The following is an 18,241-nucleotide window of genomic DNA, read 5'->3' as shown; positions in this document are numbered from 1 at the left end:
TCTCTCTCTCTCTCTCTCTCTCTCTTTCTTTCTTTCCTTTCTTTCTTAGATTTTATTTATTTATTTGACAGAGAGCACAAGTAGGCAGAGCAGCAGGCAGAGGGAGAGGGAGAAGCAGGCTCTCTGCCAAGTAGTGAGCCCTACTTGGGGCTTGATCCCAGGACCCTGGGATCATGACCTGAGCCGATGGCAGCTGCCTAACCTACTGAGCCACCCAGGCACCCCTGAATGGGCCCATTTCATAGTGCATGAATTTAGTGAGCATATTTTAATTATAACAATTTAAATTATTATAGTTTGGGAATAAAATGTATAAAGCAATAATTATATCTGTATTTTTATTTTCAAAAATTATACTTTTCTCTTTTAATTAATTTTGAACAATTCAAAGATGATATAAAGTTGTAATGATCTGTATGGGTATGTGAAGGGCAGTTACATTTAAGTGTGTGTATTTAAAATATCATTAAAAATTATCATAAAATGTTCTTGAGGATCCTCCTCATGTATGTTCATTCTCACTGAGTATTTCACTGTAGTTTTGCCCCAGTTGTGCCACTGGCCAGGTTGGCCCTTTGCATTTTTGTGTGCATATTCTGACTTGAGTCAAATTAATACGCATTTTTAAATTTCTTTTGTTAGTGGAATTACGGTATATTAGGGCTGAGGAAATGGAATTTTATATGATTTGTGTGGTTTATTAGAAATATCTAATTTTTGGGCACCCGGGTGGCTCAGTTGTTAGGCGTCTGTCTGCCTTTGGCTCGGGTCATGATCCCAGGGTCCTGGGATTGAGCCCCGCATCAGGCTCCTTGCTCAGCTGGAAGGCTGCTTCTCCCTCTTCCACTCCCCCTGCTTGTGTTCCCTCTCTTGCTGTCTCTCTCTCTCTCTCTCTCTCAAATAAATAAGTAAAAATCTTAAAAAAAAATATCTAATTTTTAACAGTTGGTCAACTAAGTAATGGTATTCCTATTTCATTATAAAATCTAGGGTCAAATCTAGGGTCAGGGAAGTTAAATCACTGACCCCAGGTCACAAAGCTGGTGAGTGTAAGAGTTGTTGGTCAATGAAAGTAAATTTAGTTATTTGTGCATTAAGTGAATTTTTCTTTGCTTTGTTCATAAGTAAACCAAAATAAATATTTAATTGCTTTGTTTACTTTTTTATTGAAGGCTGTATTTGTTTTGTTAGTTTGATTGTTCTTCCCCCTTCCTTCTTTCTTTCTTTCTTTCTTTCTTTTTTTTTTTTTAATTAGGGATGGTTTTAGATTTTCATCTCAAGAAGCTGCTTCTAGTTTTGGCGATGATAGACTACTAATAGAAAAATTTATTGATAACCCTCGTCATATAGAAATCCAGGTTGGTACATTTTAAGATGTTTTCTAATTATTATGACTTTTAAAAAACATTTATTCCTATTGGAAACATATCCTTTCTTCCATTTAGAATGATTGTGAATTGTTCTGATATGCTTGAATAACTTCAAAATAGAGAATGTGCATAAATTGATCACTTCCCTTTGGAATCTGGTATAGTTCTCATTAAAGTGCCAGGATGTTGGTTAAAATAGGGAATGATATAAAAATCCTGTTGTAGAAAGAAGCAGTCCCAAGCTGTCTGACCAAGTTAAATACTTTGCACCTAGAGATTCAGTCAGTCCCATTCTGGGACTGGACCATGACACCTTGACAGGGCTTGCTCTTTTTTTTTAATAAAGTGCTTGATCTGGACTTCTATCATTTCAGTTTACCAAATGTCTGTGTGGCTCACCGAGACAGGCATTCTTCTAGGAATTGCTAGTTTAGACATGAGTAAATAATTTCTTCTACTCAGGTTAAGATTTTAATCTAACTGCTAAAGCGGTTGTAGGGGGTGTGGATTTCAGGAAGACAAAAAATTGGTTTTCTGAAATAACACACAGAAGAAGACAATGTCTCCTGAAGTTTTCATTTTTGTTAAAGTCTTCTGTAAAGACCGTTATGGCTATGAATTGAATTAAAATTGATAAAATGTAAGCATCAAATTTAAAATCATACTGAAGTTTAAGTGTTGTTTTACTTATTTCAGTGTCAACAGAGAATCAGAAAACTGAATAATAGGTTATTTGCTGCCCTTGCCTCTTCTGATGGGGCATAATAAAAGTCCTAAATTCTGTCATTGTGGTTTTTTTAAGTTAATTATCATTTTACATAGATTTTTTTTAAAGATTTTATTTATTTGAGAGAGAGAGAGCACAAGCAGGGGCAAACGAGAGGGAGGAGCAGACCCCCGAACCCCCCCCCCCCACAGAGCAGGGAGCCCGATGCAGGGCTCTTTCCAAGGACCCTGGGACCATGATCTGAGCCGAAGGCAGACGCTTAACTGACTGAGCCACCCAGGTGCCCTAGATATTTTTTATGGGTAGAAAATCTTCATCTAGATCCTCCAGTTTTCCAGAGTGGGAAAAAATGTGCAAATATATATAATCAGCAAATAGTCTTAGAACATTGACTGTAGTGTATTTCTTTCTGAAGTTAGCAGGGGTTTTTGTTGTTGGTTTTTTTTGTTTTTAGATATTCTGAAGTGAGATACCACATCTTAAAGTCCACAAATCTTAAGTGTACGACTCAAAATTCTTATGCACGCTTGTATAGCTGTATAGAAACCATCCAGATCTGTATATAACACATTTCTGTGACATCAGAAGATTTCTTCATATAACTTCCCAGTCAGTCCCTCCACCTGGCCACCAAAGTACCTCCTGTTCTGACCTCTAACACTACCGAGTATTTCCGCCTGTTCTTAAACTTATATAAATGAAATCGTACAATATATTTTGGTTATATCTGGGTTCTTTCAGACAGCATCATATCTTTGAGATTGTTCCATGAGGCTGTGTGTTACTATTAACTCTAAAAAAAAATGCTCTGTGATATTTCATTGTTTGAATAACCTGCAGTTTATCCATTTTCCTGTTGGTGGATCTTCAGGTTGTTTCCAGCTTTTTGATACTATGAATAAATTGCTATGACTTTTTATGGATATACACATTCTTGCAGATATACTGAGGAGAAGTATTACTGGATTACACGGTAATGTTATGTATAGGTCTAGTAAACACTGTAGTTTCTGTGTGTGTGTGTGTGTGTGTGTGTGTGTGTGTGTGTGCGCGTGTATTTTTTTAAAGTGAGCTTCATACCCAACATGGGGCTGGAACTCAGGACCCTGAGATCAAGAGACATGCTCCACTGACTAAGCCAGCCAGGTGCTCCTGTGCTTTATATGTTTTGGATATTAACCCCTTATTAAATATATCATTTGCAAAATCTCCTCCCATTCAGTAGGTTGCCTTTTTTCTTGTTGATGGTTTCCTTTGCTGTGCAAAAGCTTTTTATTTTGGTGTAGTCCCAATAGTTTATTTTTGCTTTTGTTTCCCTTGCCTTAGGGGACATATCTAGAAAAATGTTGCTGTGGCTGATGCCAGAGAAATTACTGCCTCTGTTCTCTTCTAGGATTTTTATGGTTTCAGGCCTCACATTCAGGCCTCTTTAATTCATTTTCTTCAGTTCCTATTTGGAGTTTTTTTTTGTGTGTATGGTGTTAAAAAGTGGTCCAGTTTCATTCTTTCACATGTAACTGTCCAGTTTTCCCAGCACCATTAACTGAAGAGACCATCTTTTTCCCATTGTATAATCTTGTCTCCTTTGTCATGGATTACTTGCCCATAAAATCATGGGTTTATTTCTGGGCACTCTTATCTGTTCTATTGATGTATGTGTCTGTTTTTGTGCCAGTACCGTACTGTTTTGATTATAGCTTTGTAGTATATGTTGAAATCTGGGATTGTGATACCTTCAGCTTTGTTGTTCTTAAAATTGCTTTGGCTATGCGGAGTCTTTTGTGATTCCATACAAATTTTAGAATTATTAGTTTTAGGTCTGTGAAGAATGCTGTTGGTATTTTGGTAGGGATTGCATTAAATCTGTAGATGGCTTTGAGTACTATGGATATCTTAATATTCTTTCAGTCTATGAGCATGGAATAGCTTTATATTTTTGTCAGTTTCTTTCATCAGTGTTGAGTACAGGTCTTTCATCTCCTTGGTTAATTTTGTTCCATGATACTTTATTCTTTTTAGTGCAATTGTAACTGGAACTGTTTTCTTAATTTCTCTTTCTGTTACTTCATTCTTGTATGGAAATGCGGCTGATTTCTATATATTAATTTTGTATCCTGCAACTTTACTGAATAAATTTATTACTACTAATAGTTTCTTTGGCGGAGTCTTTAGAGTTTTCCGTGTATAGTACCATGTCATCTGCAAATAGTGACAGTTTTAACTTCTTCCTTACCAGTTTGGATGCCTTTTATTTCTTTTCTGATTGCTGTGGCTAGGACTTCCAGGATTTTGTGAATAACAGTGTCAAGAGTGGGTATCCTTATGTATTTTAGAGAAAAGCTCTCAGTTTTTTACCACTGAGTATGATGTTACTTGCAGGTTTTTCACATATAGCCTTTATTATGTTGAGGTATGTTCTCTCTAAGCCCACTTTAAGAGTTTTTATCATGAATGGACGCTGAATTTTGTCAAATCGTTTTCTCTATCTATTGAGATGATCATGTCATTTTTCTCCTTCATTTTGTTAATGTGATGTATCACATTGATTTGTGAATATTGAACCATCCTTGCATCCCTTACATAAATTCCACATGACTGTGGTGAATGATTCTTTTAATGTCTTGTTGAATGTGGGGGCCGACTTTGGATATGGTCTAGCACAGCCCATTGACCAGCCCCCCAATGATCATGTCCTTCTGTAAGTAGAATATAAACATCTTCTTCCAAGACCAGAATCTCGTCTTCAAACTTGGTCCAGCTATGCATGAGACTTCTTGTATATGGTTCCTTAAAAGCAGTTCTTCTGATGCAAAGACCTCTGTATTTGAAGACAGTGTGACACCTGCTCATCAAACTTATAGCAATGAGAAAAGGATATGACACTGCAATGAATAGTCCCAATCAACAAGGTAAAGGAAGAAAAAAGGCACATACTAGTCATTGGCTCTTTGTATTTGAAAACCACCATTTGAAGCTGAGAGATCTCATAGGAGTTTATTTTTTGTTTTTGTTTTTTTGCTGTAATTCTTGGTGAGAGATGAGGGCAGCTTGAGCCAGGGTGTTGGTAGAGGAGGTGGTGAGATGTGATTGAATTCTGGATACTCTGTGAAGGTAGACCAGATTTTCTAAAAGATCAGATGTGATGTATAAGAAAAAGTATAAGGCATCAAAGATGGCTTTAGGGTTTGGGCCTGAGGAATTAGAAGACCAGCACTATCCTTTACTGCGGTGGGAAAAACTGAGGGGTGCGTGTTTTGGGGAGGAGATCAGGGTGTGATTTTGGAGAAACAAGGTTGAGATATCAAAGTGTAGGTGTTGAGTAGACTGTTGGTTATTTAAGTCCGTAACTTAGGGGAGGTACCTGGGCTATCCTTCCTGTAAGGTCGTACAGGCAAAATTAATTTTCCCCTTCTCTGTACTCTTCATCTGTTACATGTTTGTTAGATGACCATTGATTTTATCTTGAGTTGTCTGACTTTTCAAATAGACCAAGAAGTACTTGAAGGCAGTTAGTAGGTCTTATTCATTTGTTGGTTCCAGCAACTAGGCCATTGTCTTTCACACTACTAACACTCAATGTTTGACAGATTGTATTAAGTAATTAGAGATCTACATCAGCTTATAGTTTATTTTCATTAGCTGTGCCATATAATCTAGGTGGTAATTTTATTTTTTTATTTTTATAAAGATTTTATTTTTTTATTTGACAGAGAGAGACACAGCGAGAGAGGAAACACAAGCAGGGGGAGTGGGAGAGGGAGAAGCAGGCTGCCCGCCGAGCAGGGAGCCCGATGCGGGGCTCGATCCCAGAAGCCTGGGATCATGACCTGAGCTGAAGGCAGACGCTTAGCCAACTGAGCCACCCAGGCGCCGCCTAGGTGATAATTTTAAACATAGGTGAAAGTGTCTCCTGGTAACTTAAATAGGTAACACAGATGTTTGCCATATCTGATCTATGTTTTTTAAAAAAATTATTTTCCTCAGTTTGCATGTATTTAATTATTTATATGAGGTAATTTGTGCACACAATAAAGGCCATCCAGTGAAAAGTGAGCATTCCTTTCACCCTTGTCTCCAAGTCCCCTGGTTTCTGTCCCTAGAAGCAGGCACCATTATAACCTGCTATATCCGATCGTGAAATATATATGTGTATCACTTATTACTTTTTACATGGGGGCTATTACATACTGTGTCCTTCCTTACGCTGAAACTCCACTGGTGGTGGCAATGGCACTACTCTGTGTGGTTTAAACCTGTGTTTCTCAACCTGGACACTACTGGCATTTTGTGAGTTGGATCCAGGGATGCTGAATGGCTTGCATTATGTGGACCCTCTGTTGTCATGAAGTTTTTTCAGTAAGCAGTGTATTTGGGAGATTTTTCCACATCGAGTACCTGCACATTGGTAAAAGGCTGTATTAAAAGTAAAAGAAAATAAAACTTATGATGGGGCTGTCTGACTGGCTCAGTCAGTGGAGCATGCAACTTATGAGTTCAAGCCCCACATAGGGTATAGAGATTACTTAAAAAATAAAATCTTATAAACAAAAACAAAACAAAACTCATGAGGGATTTAAGGATTAACTTCCCTTACAGGCACTCTTTATATTGTCTGGTCACTTAGTCTCTATTTATTCAGTGGAATAAATCATTGTCAAATTATTTTTGTTGAGGGATGCCTAGGTGGCTCAGTCAGTTAAGCAGCGATTCTTTTTTTATTTTTTATTTAAAAACAATTTATGAGAGAACATGAGTAGGGAGAGGGGCAGAGGGAGAGGGATAAGCAGACTCTCCACTGAGCGTGGAACCTGTTGGGGTGCAAGGCTCAATCCCAGGATTCTGAGATCATGACCTGAGCCAAAGTCAGATGTTTGAGCCCCCAGGCACCCCACACAGCTGACTTTTTATTTCCGTTCAGGTCATGATCTCAGGGTTCTGGGTTCAAGCCCTGGGTCGGGCTCCATGCTCAGCGGGGAGCCGGCTTAAGGATTTTTTCTCTCCCTCTCATTCTGCCCCTCCAATTGCGTTCTCTCTCTCTCTCTCTCTCTCAAATAAATGAATCTTTAAAAATACTATTTTTGTTCAATGCTTAGGAAAAAACAAAACTTTTTTTTCCTTTTTTTGAGAGAGAGCGAGCGCGAGCGCACGATCGCGCTTTCAAGGGCCTGGGCAGTGGGAGAGAGAGAATCTTAAGCAGGTCCTGCAGCCACTGGGGGCTCAATCTCACAACCCTGGGATCGTGACCCAAGCCAAAATCAAGTTGGTTGCTTAACCAGCTGAGCCACCCAGACGACCCCATGACAAGATTTTTTAAAAAGAATTAGGAGACTACACAGACTTTAGGGGAAAACAAATGTAAGTCTATATATGAATCTAATATTTTAGTTAGAAATATTTCTGAGAATTCTTGGTTATCATGGCTTTATTTCTTGGACACACAGTCTACTTTCACCTTCTTCTCAACTAGGATGAAACGAAGTAGCATAAATTTAGTGTTAAAGTATTTTTTAGTGTTAAGGTATTTTTTAGACTGTACTTCATGCAGCCACCTTTGAGACTTAAAAATAAAATTCCAACCTCTTGGCATTTCATTACTGCAGTATTTTCCTTTGCTTGGAATCATTCTTGAGATTTAGATATGTTTTATTACTAAAAATTAAGTTTACATTCATATGTTAGCTACTCATTTTATAGTTTACTGTAACCATGATCTTTTTTATTTTATATTTTTAGCACCACATAAAGTATTAAGATGATTGTATCATATGCTGTTGATAATGCATAAGGGAAAAAAAATGACTTGCCCAAAGAAGTTGCAAAGCAGTTCGGAGTAATGGGCAATAATTTTATTGCCTAGCCTTTTGGCTTCTAGAATAGCTTCTCTGAACTTAATATATGCATTCAGTAATATGTAACTACTCCTTAATCATGAAAATAGATTAATCTGTTCCCAAAAGCAACATTGTGTGCAAAAATATTCACCAAGAGCATGTTTTAGGGTTACCAGATTTAGCTGGTAAGATACACGTTAAATTTGAATTTCAGATAAACAGTATTTGTTTTTAAGTGGAAGTATATCCCAATAAGTATTTGGAACCTATTTTTATTAAGATTTTTGTTGTTTATTTGAAATTCAAATTCACGGGTGCCAGGGTGGCTCAGTTGGTTAAGCGTCCAACTCTTGGTTTCAGCTCAGGTCAGGATCTCAGGGTCGTGAGATTGAGCCCTGCATCTGGCTCTGTGCTCAATGGGGAGGTTCTCCTTCTCTCTGCCCTGCCCCCCCACTATGTGTGCACTCTCTCTAAAAATAAGTAAGTCTTCGAAATTCAAATTCATCTGGGTGTCCTGTTATTTTATCTGGCAACTCCAGCTTATTTTTCAGTATTACAAATGGGAAAAATCATAATGTGTTACCTGTTAATCCCAGACCTTTTATCAGTTTCTGTAACAAAAATAAAGCATAGTGAAAACGTCCATATATAAGTAACAGAGTAATATTGGGTGTAAATAGCATTTTCTGATCAACAGACATTTAATTATGTTAAAAACAAACAGATGTTTGTTATAACATGGTTTTCCTGAAGCACCACTGATATCTAGAATGTATATTTCCTTTATTGACACTCAGTGTCCTTCACAAAATTTGTATAATTGATGTTACATTTCCAGTGCACTGGGTGAAATATCATGTGTGAATTTTTTCCTCAAGTCTTTTCAAAACATTTTAGTGAGTTTCAGGGTTGTAAATAAAGTTTTCCTCTATTAACATCAACCGAAAGAGGAACATAATTGAGAGGTACGTGTGTCCTGGGAGCTTCGAGTGGTAAAAACCAGGGGGTGTTGCATGGTGAAAATGTTAATTGGGCACATACTCTATAGGTATGGTTGTATAATTTTTCAAGTGGTATTGCTCTGTCAGGTTTTAGGTGACAAACATGGGAATGCATTGTGGCTCAATGAAAGAGAGTGCTCAATTCAGCGAAGAAATCAGAAAGTTGTGGAGGAAGCACCAAGGTAAGAGTTTTTCATAATTAATATTCATAATAGACTGATTTTGTTTAGCATATTTCTTTCCCATTATTGGCTAAAATCGCTTCAATAGCAGTTTGGTGGAATTGTCATGGTAGAGTCTATTAGTGTATATTTTATAATTAAGAATTTGCCACTTGATCTCACCCTCAGTACTTCAGTGCATGACAAGTGAGAGAATACTTGGGGAAAAAAGGTGGGGTTTTGCTAGAGGAGAGAGTTTGGTAGATAGTCAACCATGACTTCCATGAGCTTCTGGGTAATAGAGACCTTGCGGGTGTTTCTGGTCTTATGGAATGTCTAGGGATACATGCCTTCTAGGATCTTCTGTTGGTGAAATTTTCATAAAGTTGACCCTGAAGTTTTGAATTTATCCTACCATCAAAAGGCTTCTGGAGCACAGTTTTTCAAAATTCCTTGATTTGCAATCCCTATCAAAATATGCCATCAACTCTTTTCAGAGAACTGGAACAAATAATCCTGAAATTCATATGGAACCAGAAAAGACCCCGAATAGCCAGGGGAATATTGAAAAAGAAAAGCAAAGCTGGTGGCATCACAATTCCAGACTTCAAGCTCTATTACAAAGCTGTCATCATCAAGACAGTATTGTACTGGCACAAAAACAGACAAAGATCAGTGGAACAGAATAGAGAGCCCAGAAATGAACCCTCAACTCTATGGTCAACTAATCTTTGATAAAGCAGGAAAGAATATCCAATGGAAGAAAGACAGTCTCTTCAACAAATGGGTGTTGGGAAAGTTGGACAACCACATGCAGAAGAATGAAACTGGACCATTTCCTTACAACATATACAAAAATAGACTGAAAATGGATGAAAGACCTAAATGTGAGACAGGAATCTATCAGAATCCTTGAGGAGAACACAGGCAGCAACCTCTTCGACCTCAGCTGCAGCAACTTATTCCTAGACACGTTTCCAAAGGCAAGGGAAGCAAGGGCAAAAATGAACTATTGGGACTTCAAGATAAGAAGCTTTTGCACAGCAAAGGAAACAGTCCACAAAACGAAAAGAGAACCGACAGAATGGGAGAAGAGATTTGCAAATGACATATCAGATAAAGGGCTAGTATCCAAAATCTATAAAGAACTTAATCAAACTCAACATCCAGAGAACAAATAATCCACTCAAGAAATGGGCAGAAGACATGAACAGACATTTCTGCCAAGAAGACATCCAGATGGCCAACAGACACATGAACAAGTGAAGTGCCCAACATCACTTGGTGTCAGGGAAATCCAAATCAAAACCACAATGAGATACCACCTCACACCAGTCGGAATGGCTAAAATTAAGTCAGAAATCGACAGATGTTGGCAAGAATGCGGAGAAAGGGGAACCCTCCTACACTGTTGGTGGGAATGCAAGCTGGTGCAGCCACTCTGGAAAACAGTATGGAGGTTCCTCAAAAAGTTGAAAATAGAGCTACCCTATAACCCAGCAATTGCACTACTGGGTATTTACCCCAAGATACAAATGTAGTGATCCAAAGGGGCACGTGCACCCCGATGTTTATAGCAGCAATGTCCACAATAGCTAAACTATGGAAAGAACTGAGATGTCCATCGACAGATGAATGGATAAAGAAGATGTGGTGTGTACACATACAGACGCACACGCACCCGCACCCACACATGACTATGATGCAGTCATCAAAAATGAAATCTTGCCATTTGCAACAATGTAGATGGAACTAGAGCGTTATTATGCTAAGCAAAGTAAGTCAATCAGAGAGAGACAATTACCATATGATCTCACTGATACACAGAATTTAAGAAACAAGGCAGAGGATCATAGGAGACGAGAGGAAAAAATGAAACAAGATGAAACCAGAGAGGGAGACAAACCATAAGAGACTCTGAATCTCAGGAAACAAACTGAGGGTTGTTGGAGTGGAGGGGGGTGGCTGGGTGATGGACACTGGGGAGGGTATGTGTTGTGGTGAGTACTGTGTGTTGTGTAAGATTGATGAATCACAGACCTGTACCCCTGAAACAAATAATATATTGTATGTTCATAATAATAATAAAAAAAGTAATTCCTTGATTTATCAGAACTATTTTGGGCCCTTCTCCAAGCTACCTTTAGATATGTTTAGTGTAGCATTTTCATGGAACTTCATTTCTAACTTGATGCTAGGTTGGTATTTGTATGTATTCTAGTTGTCTCTGTGTCCTTAAAAATCCCCCAGTTGAGTGTACATTGTCATTTTTAATAATCAGGCAATAAGGGTATAGCCAGTTGTAACTTAGTCATAACCAGTGTGCCTTGATGTGTATGTATAGTTTCTTTAAAGAGGTGTGAATATAAGTGAATTTTTAATTACAGGGTAATGGCACAAAGCAAGTCCTGCTTTAATTATATTAGGTTTTACACATTAGTGTAGCGTGGGAGTTTTAAGACGTGGTTCTCAAGTTTTTTGCCGCTTCTCTTGTTGATGAGCGGAGGTAGGGATCTTTGTACCCTCCCCTTGATTCTGTGCTCTGAGAATAGACTGTACAGAAGTGATGCTGTGTGCAGGCCTAAGGAAACTTTGAGCTTCCATTTCCTGTCTCTTGGGACACTTATCTTAAAAACCAGCCACCATGCTGTGAAGAACAGTCCAGTGTGGCCTACGTGGGGCATGACCCTATCTCATGGCCCAGCACCAGGATGAAAGAGGGAAGGAAGAAGAGGTAAAAGGAATGTTCTACCTGTATGTTTAAGGAAGGGCCCCAGAACATACTAGTGCTGATTGCTTGGTAGTGATCTGAAGTTAGGAACTTTGCTAGGGAGTTGGGCAATGTCTTTATTTTAATTAAGTAACCATGTGCTCTGCTAAAATTCTAATTGTGTGGAAGAAGGGCACAGGGTTGCTGGTAGAACAGTGATAGTCTCTGACATACCCGCTTTTACAGTTTCGTGTTCTCTTCTTATTGCTTCCAATGTAATTAACTTTTTATTTAAAACCCATTCAGATTTTGCCTGGGATAAAAATCTTTCACAGACTAGGAACCTTGAACTATTATTTTTGTTTCCTCTCTCTTTCTCTAGAAATACAAGTTTTTCATATGAACTCATTTGTTAATTGAGAGAAAAAGAGGAAAATTTAAAGCAGTAGGAACAAAAACAGCAAAAGACAAACCCCCAAATGAGAACTGGTCATTAATAGTGACTTGATAGGTATTTGTATATTATTATTTATAAAATCTTAAGTGGAATTTTCCGTTTTCAGTTTCTAGAAATTGAATTTGCTGTGTTTTGAGTGCAATGATGAGGTTGCTTATAGCTCTGAGTGTTACAGAGTTTATGACTAGAGAAAGGACAAGATCAGACAATACAAAAATAGTTTCACTCCAGTGTCTTTGAGATTCTCCAAATATTACTATGTTCATTTTGGGTTTCTTTCTTTTTTTGTATTAGTTTTTTCAACTAGTTGGCATTGAAATGTCATCTGTGCCTATACCCATTAGGTTGAAGCAGAACTGTTTATCCAGTGATTAACCCTAACCACCAAAGGGAGGCATTAGGAGGTGCACTTCCCATCTGAGTTTTCTTGCTTCCCCTCTTCCAATCCAACTTGAAATCTGTTCAGGGTTCTGGATCTAACCAGCAGTTTATGAGAAATAGAAATGTAATGCGGATGTTAAAATGCTGTGCAACTCTGGGGTTGAACCCAGATTGTGAGAAATGGGAGGAAAATGGGCAGATCCTTGTCTCAGAAAAAGGAGAAGAGAGCATTACAAGTTAAAAGAACTGTAAAGATGTAAAAATAAATAAGTGAATGGAGTGGCTGGACCTTATTTGAATTCTGATTCAAAGATACTACCTGAAAAAAAGTGAAATAATCAGGGAGATTTGAATACTAACTGAATATTAAATGCTATTAAGTTCTTATTAATGTTTTAGGTGTGATTATGTTACAAATCTTATAGAAACAGATATGGAAGTTTCTGTAGATGAAATGATAACAAATTTGGGATTTGATTTAAAATAAAATTTGCAGAAAAGAAAATGGGTAGGCCTGGTAGAAAAGTAGATGTGCACGGTATAGACAACACTGGCTATGTATTAATAATAGTTCCACATGGGAAACAGGTGCATAGAAGTTCATTATGCTTTTCCATAATAAAAATTTTATAAAAGTCACCTAAATCTTGATCCACAAATTTTATTTATTTATTTTTTAAAAGATTTTATTTATTTATTTGACAGAGATAGAGAGAGAGAGAGCACAAGTAGGCAGAGAGGCAGGCAGAGGGAGAGGGAGAAGCAGGCTCTCCACCGAGCAGGGAGCCCTATGTGGGACTTGATCCCGGGACTCCAGGATCATGACCTGAGCTGAAGGCAGTCGCTTAATCAACTGAGCCACCCAGGCACCCTTGATCCACAAATTTTAATCTATGGGAAGAAAAGTAGTCAGTGTTCTATTTCTTAGAACCTTTCTTGGATAGAAGCAAAATACATGAAAATACACAAATGTTCTTTTTTTTTTAGGGTTTATTGAAAACATTTAAGCTTTATTTGCCTGCTGGAGGGTAACTTTGGCATTGTGAAACAAAAGTTTTGAGGATTTATTAGATGTACAGTCAGTTCTTTTTGTTTGTGGTAGTTACTTTTCACAGAGTCACTGTGAACACTGAATTAGCGAATACGTAGGGGAAGTAGAGTTAGGTTCTGTGAGCCTCTAGTCAGGACATTTTAATCAATATGTAGCCTTGATGAAAATATCCTGACTTAACCTTGTTTTATGTGTGTTTCTGTCGAAAGCCACCTTACTTAATGCATGCTGTTGATTCATTAATATTGAACTCCCGGTCCTGGTCAGGACTTGCCTGAAGAAAGCTCATCCAGCACACATGTGTTCTCCCTAAGGCACATCTCCCAGTTTTAACTTAGGGAAGTTCTGAATGTATATGTTAAGTTTTACTGGTTGAAAACAACTAATTGTGCTAAAATTGATGGCAATCGCACTATAATGTGGGAGGTTCACATGTTAGTTTTATAAAAATCTGAGGCTGACGACCGAAAGCATGTATTATAAACATATGTAAAGCATATGATATAAAATCTTAAATTGATACAGGTGATCACATTTGAGTAAACTGTAAGAACATTTTTATGTGGTGCACGCAAAAGATGACTTTTGTTCAAAGTGTTGATTACTCTTTCTGTATTTGTAGCATTTTTCTGGATTCTAAGACTCGAAGAGCAATGGGAGAACAAGCTGTAGCTCTTGCCAAAGCAGTGAAGTATTCCTCTGCTGGAACCGTGGAATTCCTTGTGGACTCGAAGAAGAATTTTTATTTCTTGGAAATGAATACAAGACTCCAGGTAACTCTCTTTTTCATTCCTTACCATGCCTCTATACTTTACCCTTCCTCTCCCACTCCTTTTTGTTTTTTTGAAAGTCAAAAGTCCAACTTCATAAAGTGTTAAATAAAGGTTTCATTTTTATGCTTGTACTAGGACATCTGTTGGGAATGACAGATAAGTATCAGGTTAATGTAATGGTCAGTGGGTCAGTGTCTTGCCCTTCTGCCTCATTACTGTTAACACTCCGTATTGGAAATTCCTCTTTGGTTCTTTTCGAACCTCTCTTGATGACTTGTCTTGGTTAGGGTTCATGTACTGTTAAGAGAACTGCTGTCAGATGTGATAAACAGAACAGGATTCAGGGCTTATAAATTTTTGAAGGGGATGGAGGAAGGAAGAGTACCTAGAGTAACTTTCAGGAATGACACTCATTTTCTTCTAGAGGAACTGCCGCCCCTTTTGCCCCTGGGATGAGGTTGAGAAGTCTAGCAGCTGCTCTGGAACTGTTGACTTAGGGACATGCTCCCTCTGTTCCAACCAAGGTCTCCGGACGACTAGTGGCTTTCCTTCCTTCTTCCCCTTCTCCTTTTATTTAAGTTGTAAACTAAAACACACATACAGAAAAGTCCATAAAACACCAGTATATGGCTGGAAAAATTACTATAGCAAAAATCCATGTAAGCATCAAGTGGATCTACAAGTCCCAAAATGCTAGCCCTTCTTACCCGCCTGCCCCAACTTCTCCTTCTAAGTATTCCTCATCTGTCCTCCTAGAGCTGGTTTCTGTTCTGACTGAATTCTAAAAGCTTGCTTGCATTTCTGTATTGTTTTCCTTTTAATTATGCATACCTAAGCAATATGTAATTAATTGTACCTGTTTTTTAAACTTTAAATCGGATCATGTAATATGCAATTTTCTGTACGTTGCTTCTTTTTTCAACATTACGCTTACCACACTGTGGGGCTGGTTTTCATTTATTACGGCAGAATTTATGGTATCTAGATGCATTTGAAACCAGTATCGTAAATATTTGTAGAGTTTGTATAAATATTAACTTTAGTTGCTGTTGCCCAGAACTTATACTTGTGTTTGAGATCACTTTTTTATCCTATAATTTATTGGTGTAAATATCTTTAGGAGTGACAGAATTTTGCCTTTTAGAGATTGATTTGATTTTGGTTAAAAATATGTCTTTATAACAAATTATATCTAATTAGATAATTAGCTAGGAAATCATGTTTTTGATTAAAATGGAAGCTTTATTATGCCACGATGAGAATACTAGTTTGTAATATTCTGAAGGCAATTGAAAGTGACTACAAGACACTTGTATTTTATTCCAGACAAAAGAGCTACTAGATTGTTTAGTTAGGGTATTTATCAGAATTTACACAACTAATAACCAGTGCTGTCTTTAGGACACTTTATTACTGTGTTTGTGTGTGTGTTTGTGTGTGTGTGTTTTATTTGTTTCTGGCTCATTTATCTCAACCCATAAGCTTTTCTGAGTTTGTCTCATTGCTGATTTTGGTATAAGACCTCTGGAAGTTGGTACTTACATCAAGTAATGCTATGCAGTTGGTCAGAATCATTAGGTACTGAGGTGTACATTTTATATCTTGATGACTTGTCAGCAGGTTATGTTCTATACTCTCAAAAAAAGAGTATAAATGAATTTAAAGAAAAAATTTTATGAAGAGATTCATTTTATTATATCTGATAGTTACTTTTTTGCTATTTAATATCACACTTGGATTCATTTGTGTCTCCTATTTAATGTTTTAATATTTCTTTACTGTGCATTTACTTCCAGTGACCATAATCCTGTCAGTTACCAGATAATTAATTTTGATTTTCTAGAAGCATCTGTGTGATGGGCGGATATTTGGTGGTAGAGGCTGTGACTGAATGGGAACATGATTAAAGAACCTTGGATTTCATTGTATTCAGAAAGCCATTCTTATATATTTCAAAGACTTCTTTCTGATATTTAAACCGTTCAAATGTTCTTTTAATAGTAGAGTTTCTTTTTCAAATTTCTTTACTAACCTTAAATTATAATACTTAAGGCACATTTGCCAAATTCTTCATCTTCTAAGATATATGTTATCTCTTAATTAGTGTTTCATTTTGAACCTGGAGAGCTATAATTTTCTGTGTTCTTTTTTTGTTTTTTCCTTTCTTGAAATATCTTGATTGAACTGTCACTTTTTCCAGCTTCAGAAGTTATACAGATAGCATCTTACTTTGCTTGATTTTTTTTTTTTTTTTTAAGAGCGAAATTTGAAATAAATACAGTTTCTTCTCAAAGAGACGTAACACTGAGAAAGTGTTTGGTGCATAGATGCTTGGTTCAATTGACTGGTTTTGGTCTCAGTCTGGTTAAAATTTATTTATCAGAATTATCTGTGCTGTCCTTGTATATGTTTATTTGTGTTCACAGTTGTTCGTTTTCTGTTTCTTAATGATAGTGCTTCTTCCTTAAAGGTCCCTTTTCACTGTGTCCTTCATCTTACGTCAGAGTCCTCTTTCCTGCCAGTGCCATTCTTGCTGTACTAGTTAGGAGAGACTTCTTTCTTTCTTGAGTATGCCATTCAGTTTGACCTCTTGTGTGCTTTCTCTGTGTTACTCCTTTTGCTTGAAATGGTCTCTTCATTTTCTGTAGTGGAAGCTCCCATACATATCCACCCATACATACGTATCTGTAGATATAACATCTGTTTCCTTCTTTCTGCTCATGAAAGTTGGGTAGGGAGCTGGAGAAATACTCTACCAAAAACCATAATTTTGTTAAAATGCTATTTTGATTAACTAAATTATATGTGATTTTGCCTGAGTAATGTTAGTTTCGTATTGAATGGTAAAACTAAGAATTGGCAATATTTTGTTTAAAAAAAAAAAGAAAGAAAAGAAAAAATCCAAATGGTTCAAAAGAGTATATAACAGAAAAGTCACTCTCTGTACCACGTTTTTATCACAACCATTTGATTTTCCTCTGGAGGCAACCTTTGGTTTTACTTAACAATGTATCTTTGGTGATGTTCCATACCTAAGTTAAAGCATTATCTTCATTTTTATGATTTTTTAAAAAAGATTTTATTTATTTGAGAGAGAGAGAGAATGAGAGATAGAGAGCATGAGAGGGAAGAGGTTCAGAGGGAGAAGCAGACTCCCTGCTCAGCAGGGAGCCCGATGTGGGACTCGATCCCGGGACTCCAGGATCATGACCTGAGCCGAAGGCAGTAGCTTAACCAACTGAGCCACCGAGGCGCCCTCATTTTTATGATTTTTTAATACCCAGTTGTAGAGGTACTCCTGTAATTTCACCAGTTTCCTATTGGTAGTTTCCCCAGTATTTTGCTATCGCAAATATTGGCAATTATGAATGGTCCTTTATATCATCATTTTGCACATGTGGAAGTAGAATTTCTGGGGAAATATGAATTTTAGTAATTTAGTTAAGTATTATCAGTGTCTTTTACTCCCTGGTCCAAAGGATCTTTGACTTTGGTCTTTTTCTGTTAGTGAAAAATAGTATATCATTTTCATTTTCCTTATTATGAGTGAGGTTGAATTTTTCTTCATAGGTTGATTAACATTTCATTTTCTTTGAATTGACCATTAGCCCCTTTGCCCTTTGGGTTTTCTTATTAAAGGTGTCCTTTATTTTTAATCAATAAGCCATTTGTGATATCATGAAGAAGCAATGCTCCATGAATATTTTTCACATTGCTACAGAGTGAGGGCTTTCTAACCAAAGACTTTTGGCACAGAGATTGAAGGATAGCAGCTTCGA

The 18,241-nt window shown here is 37.2% G+C and overlaps 1 protein-coding gene across 5 annotated transcripts in view; it reads left to right on the top strand.

Annotated features, from left to right (window-relative positions):
• The window catches only part of PCCA (propionyl-CoA carboxylase subunit alpha), a 394,194-nt gene that overhangs the window by 151,930 nt on the left and 224,023 nt on the right, over positions 1-18,241 (top strand). For all 5 annotated transcript variants that reach the window (XM_073894335.1, XM_073894336.1, XM_025874636.2 and 2 more), the window contains 3 exons: positions 1,256-1,358; positions 9,017-9,111; positions 14,312-14,462. In XM_073894335.1, the coding sequence (XP_073750436.1) occupies positions 1,256-1,358; positions 9,017-9,111; positions 14,312-14,462 (349 nt within the window). The remainder of the gene's footprint in view (positions 1-1,255; positions 1,359-9,016; positions 9,112-14,311; positions 14,463-18,241) is intronic.

The sequence above is a fragment of the Callorhinus ursinus genome, unplaced genomic scaffold, assembly GCF_003265705.2.
Source record: "Callorhinus ursinus isolate GAN/ISIS: 27379988/994484 unplaced genomic scaffold, GSC_fseal_2.0 scaffold7, whole genome shotgun sequence".
In the NCBI taxonomy this organism is placed as follows: domain Eukaryota; kingdom Metazoa; phylum Chordata; class Mammalia; order Carnivora; family Otariidae; genus Callorhinus; species Callorhinus ursinus.
This window is presented reverse-complemented; position numbering and strand designations above follow the sequence as displayed.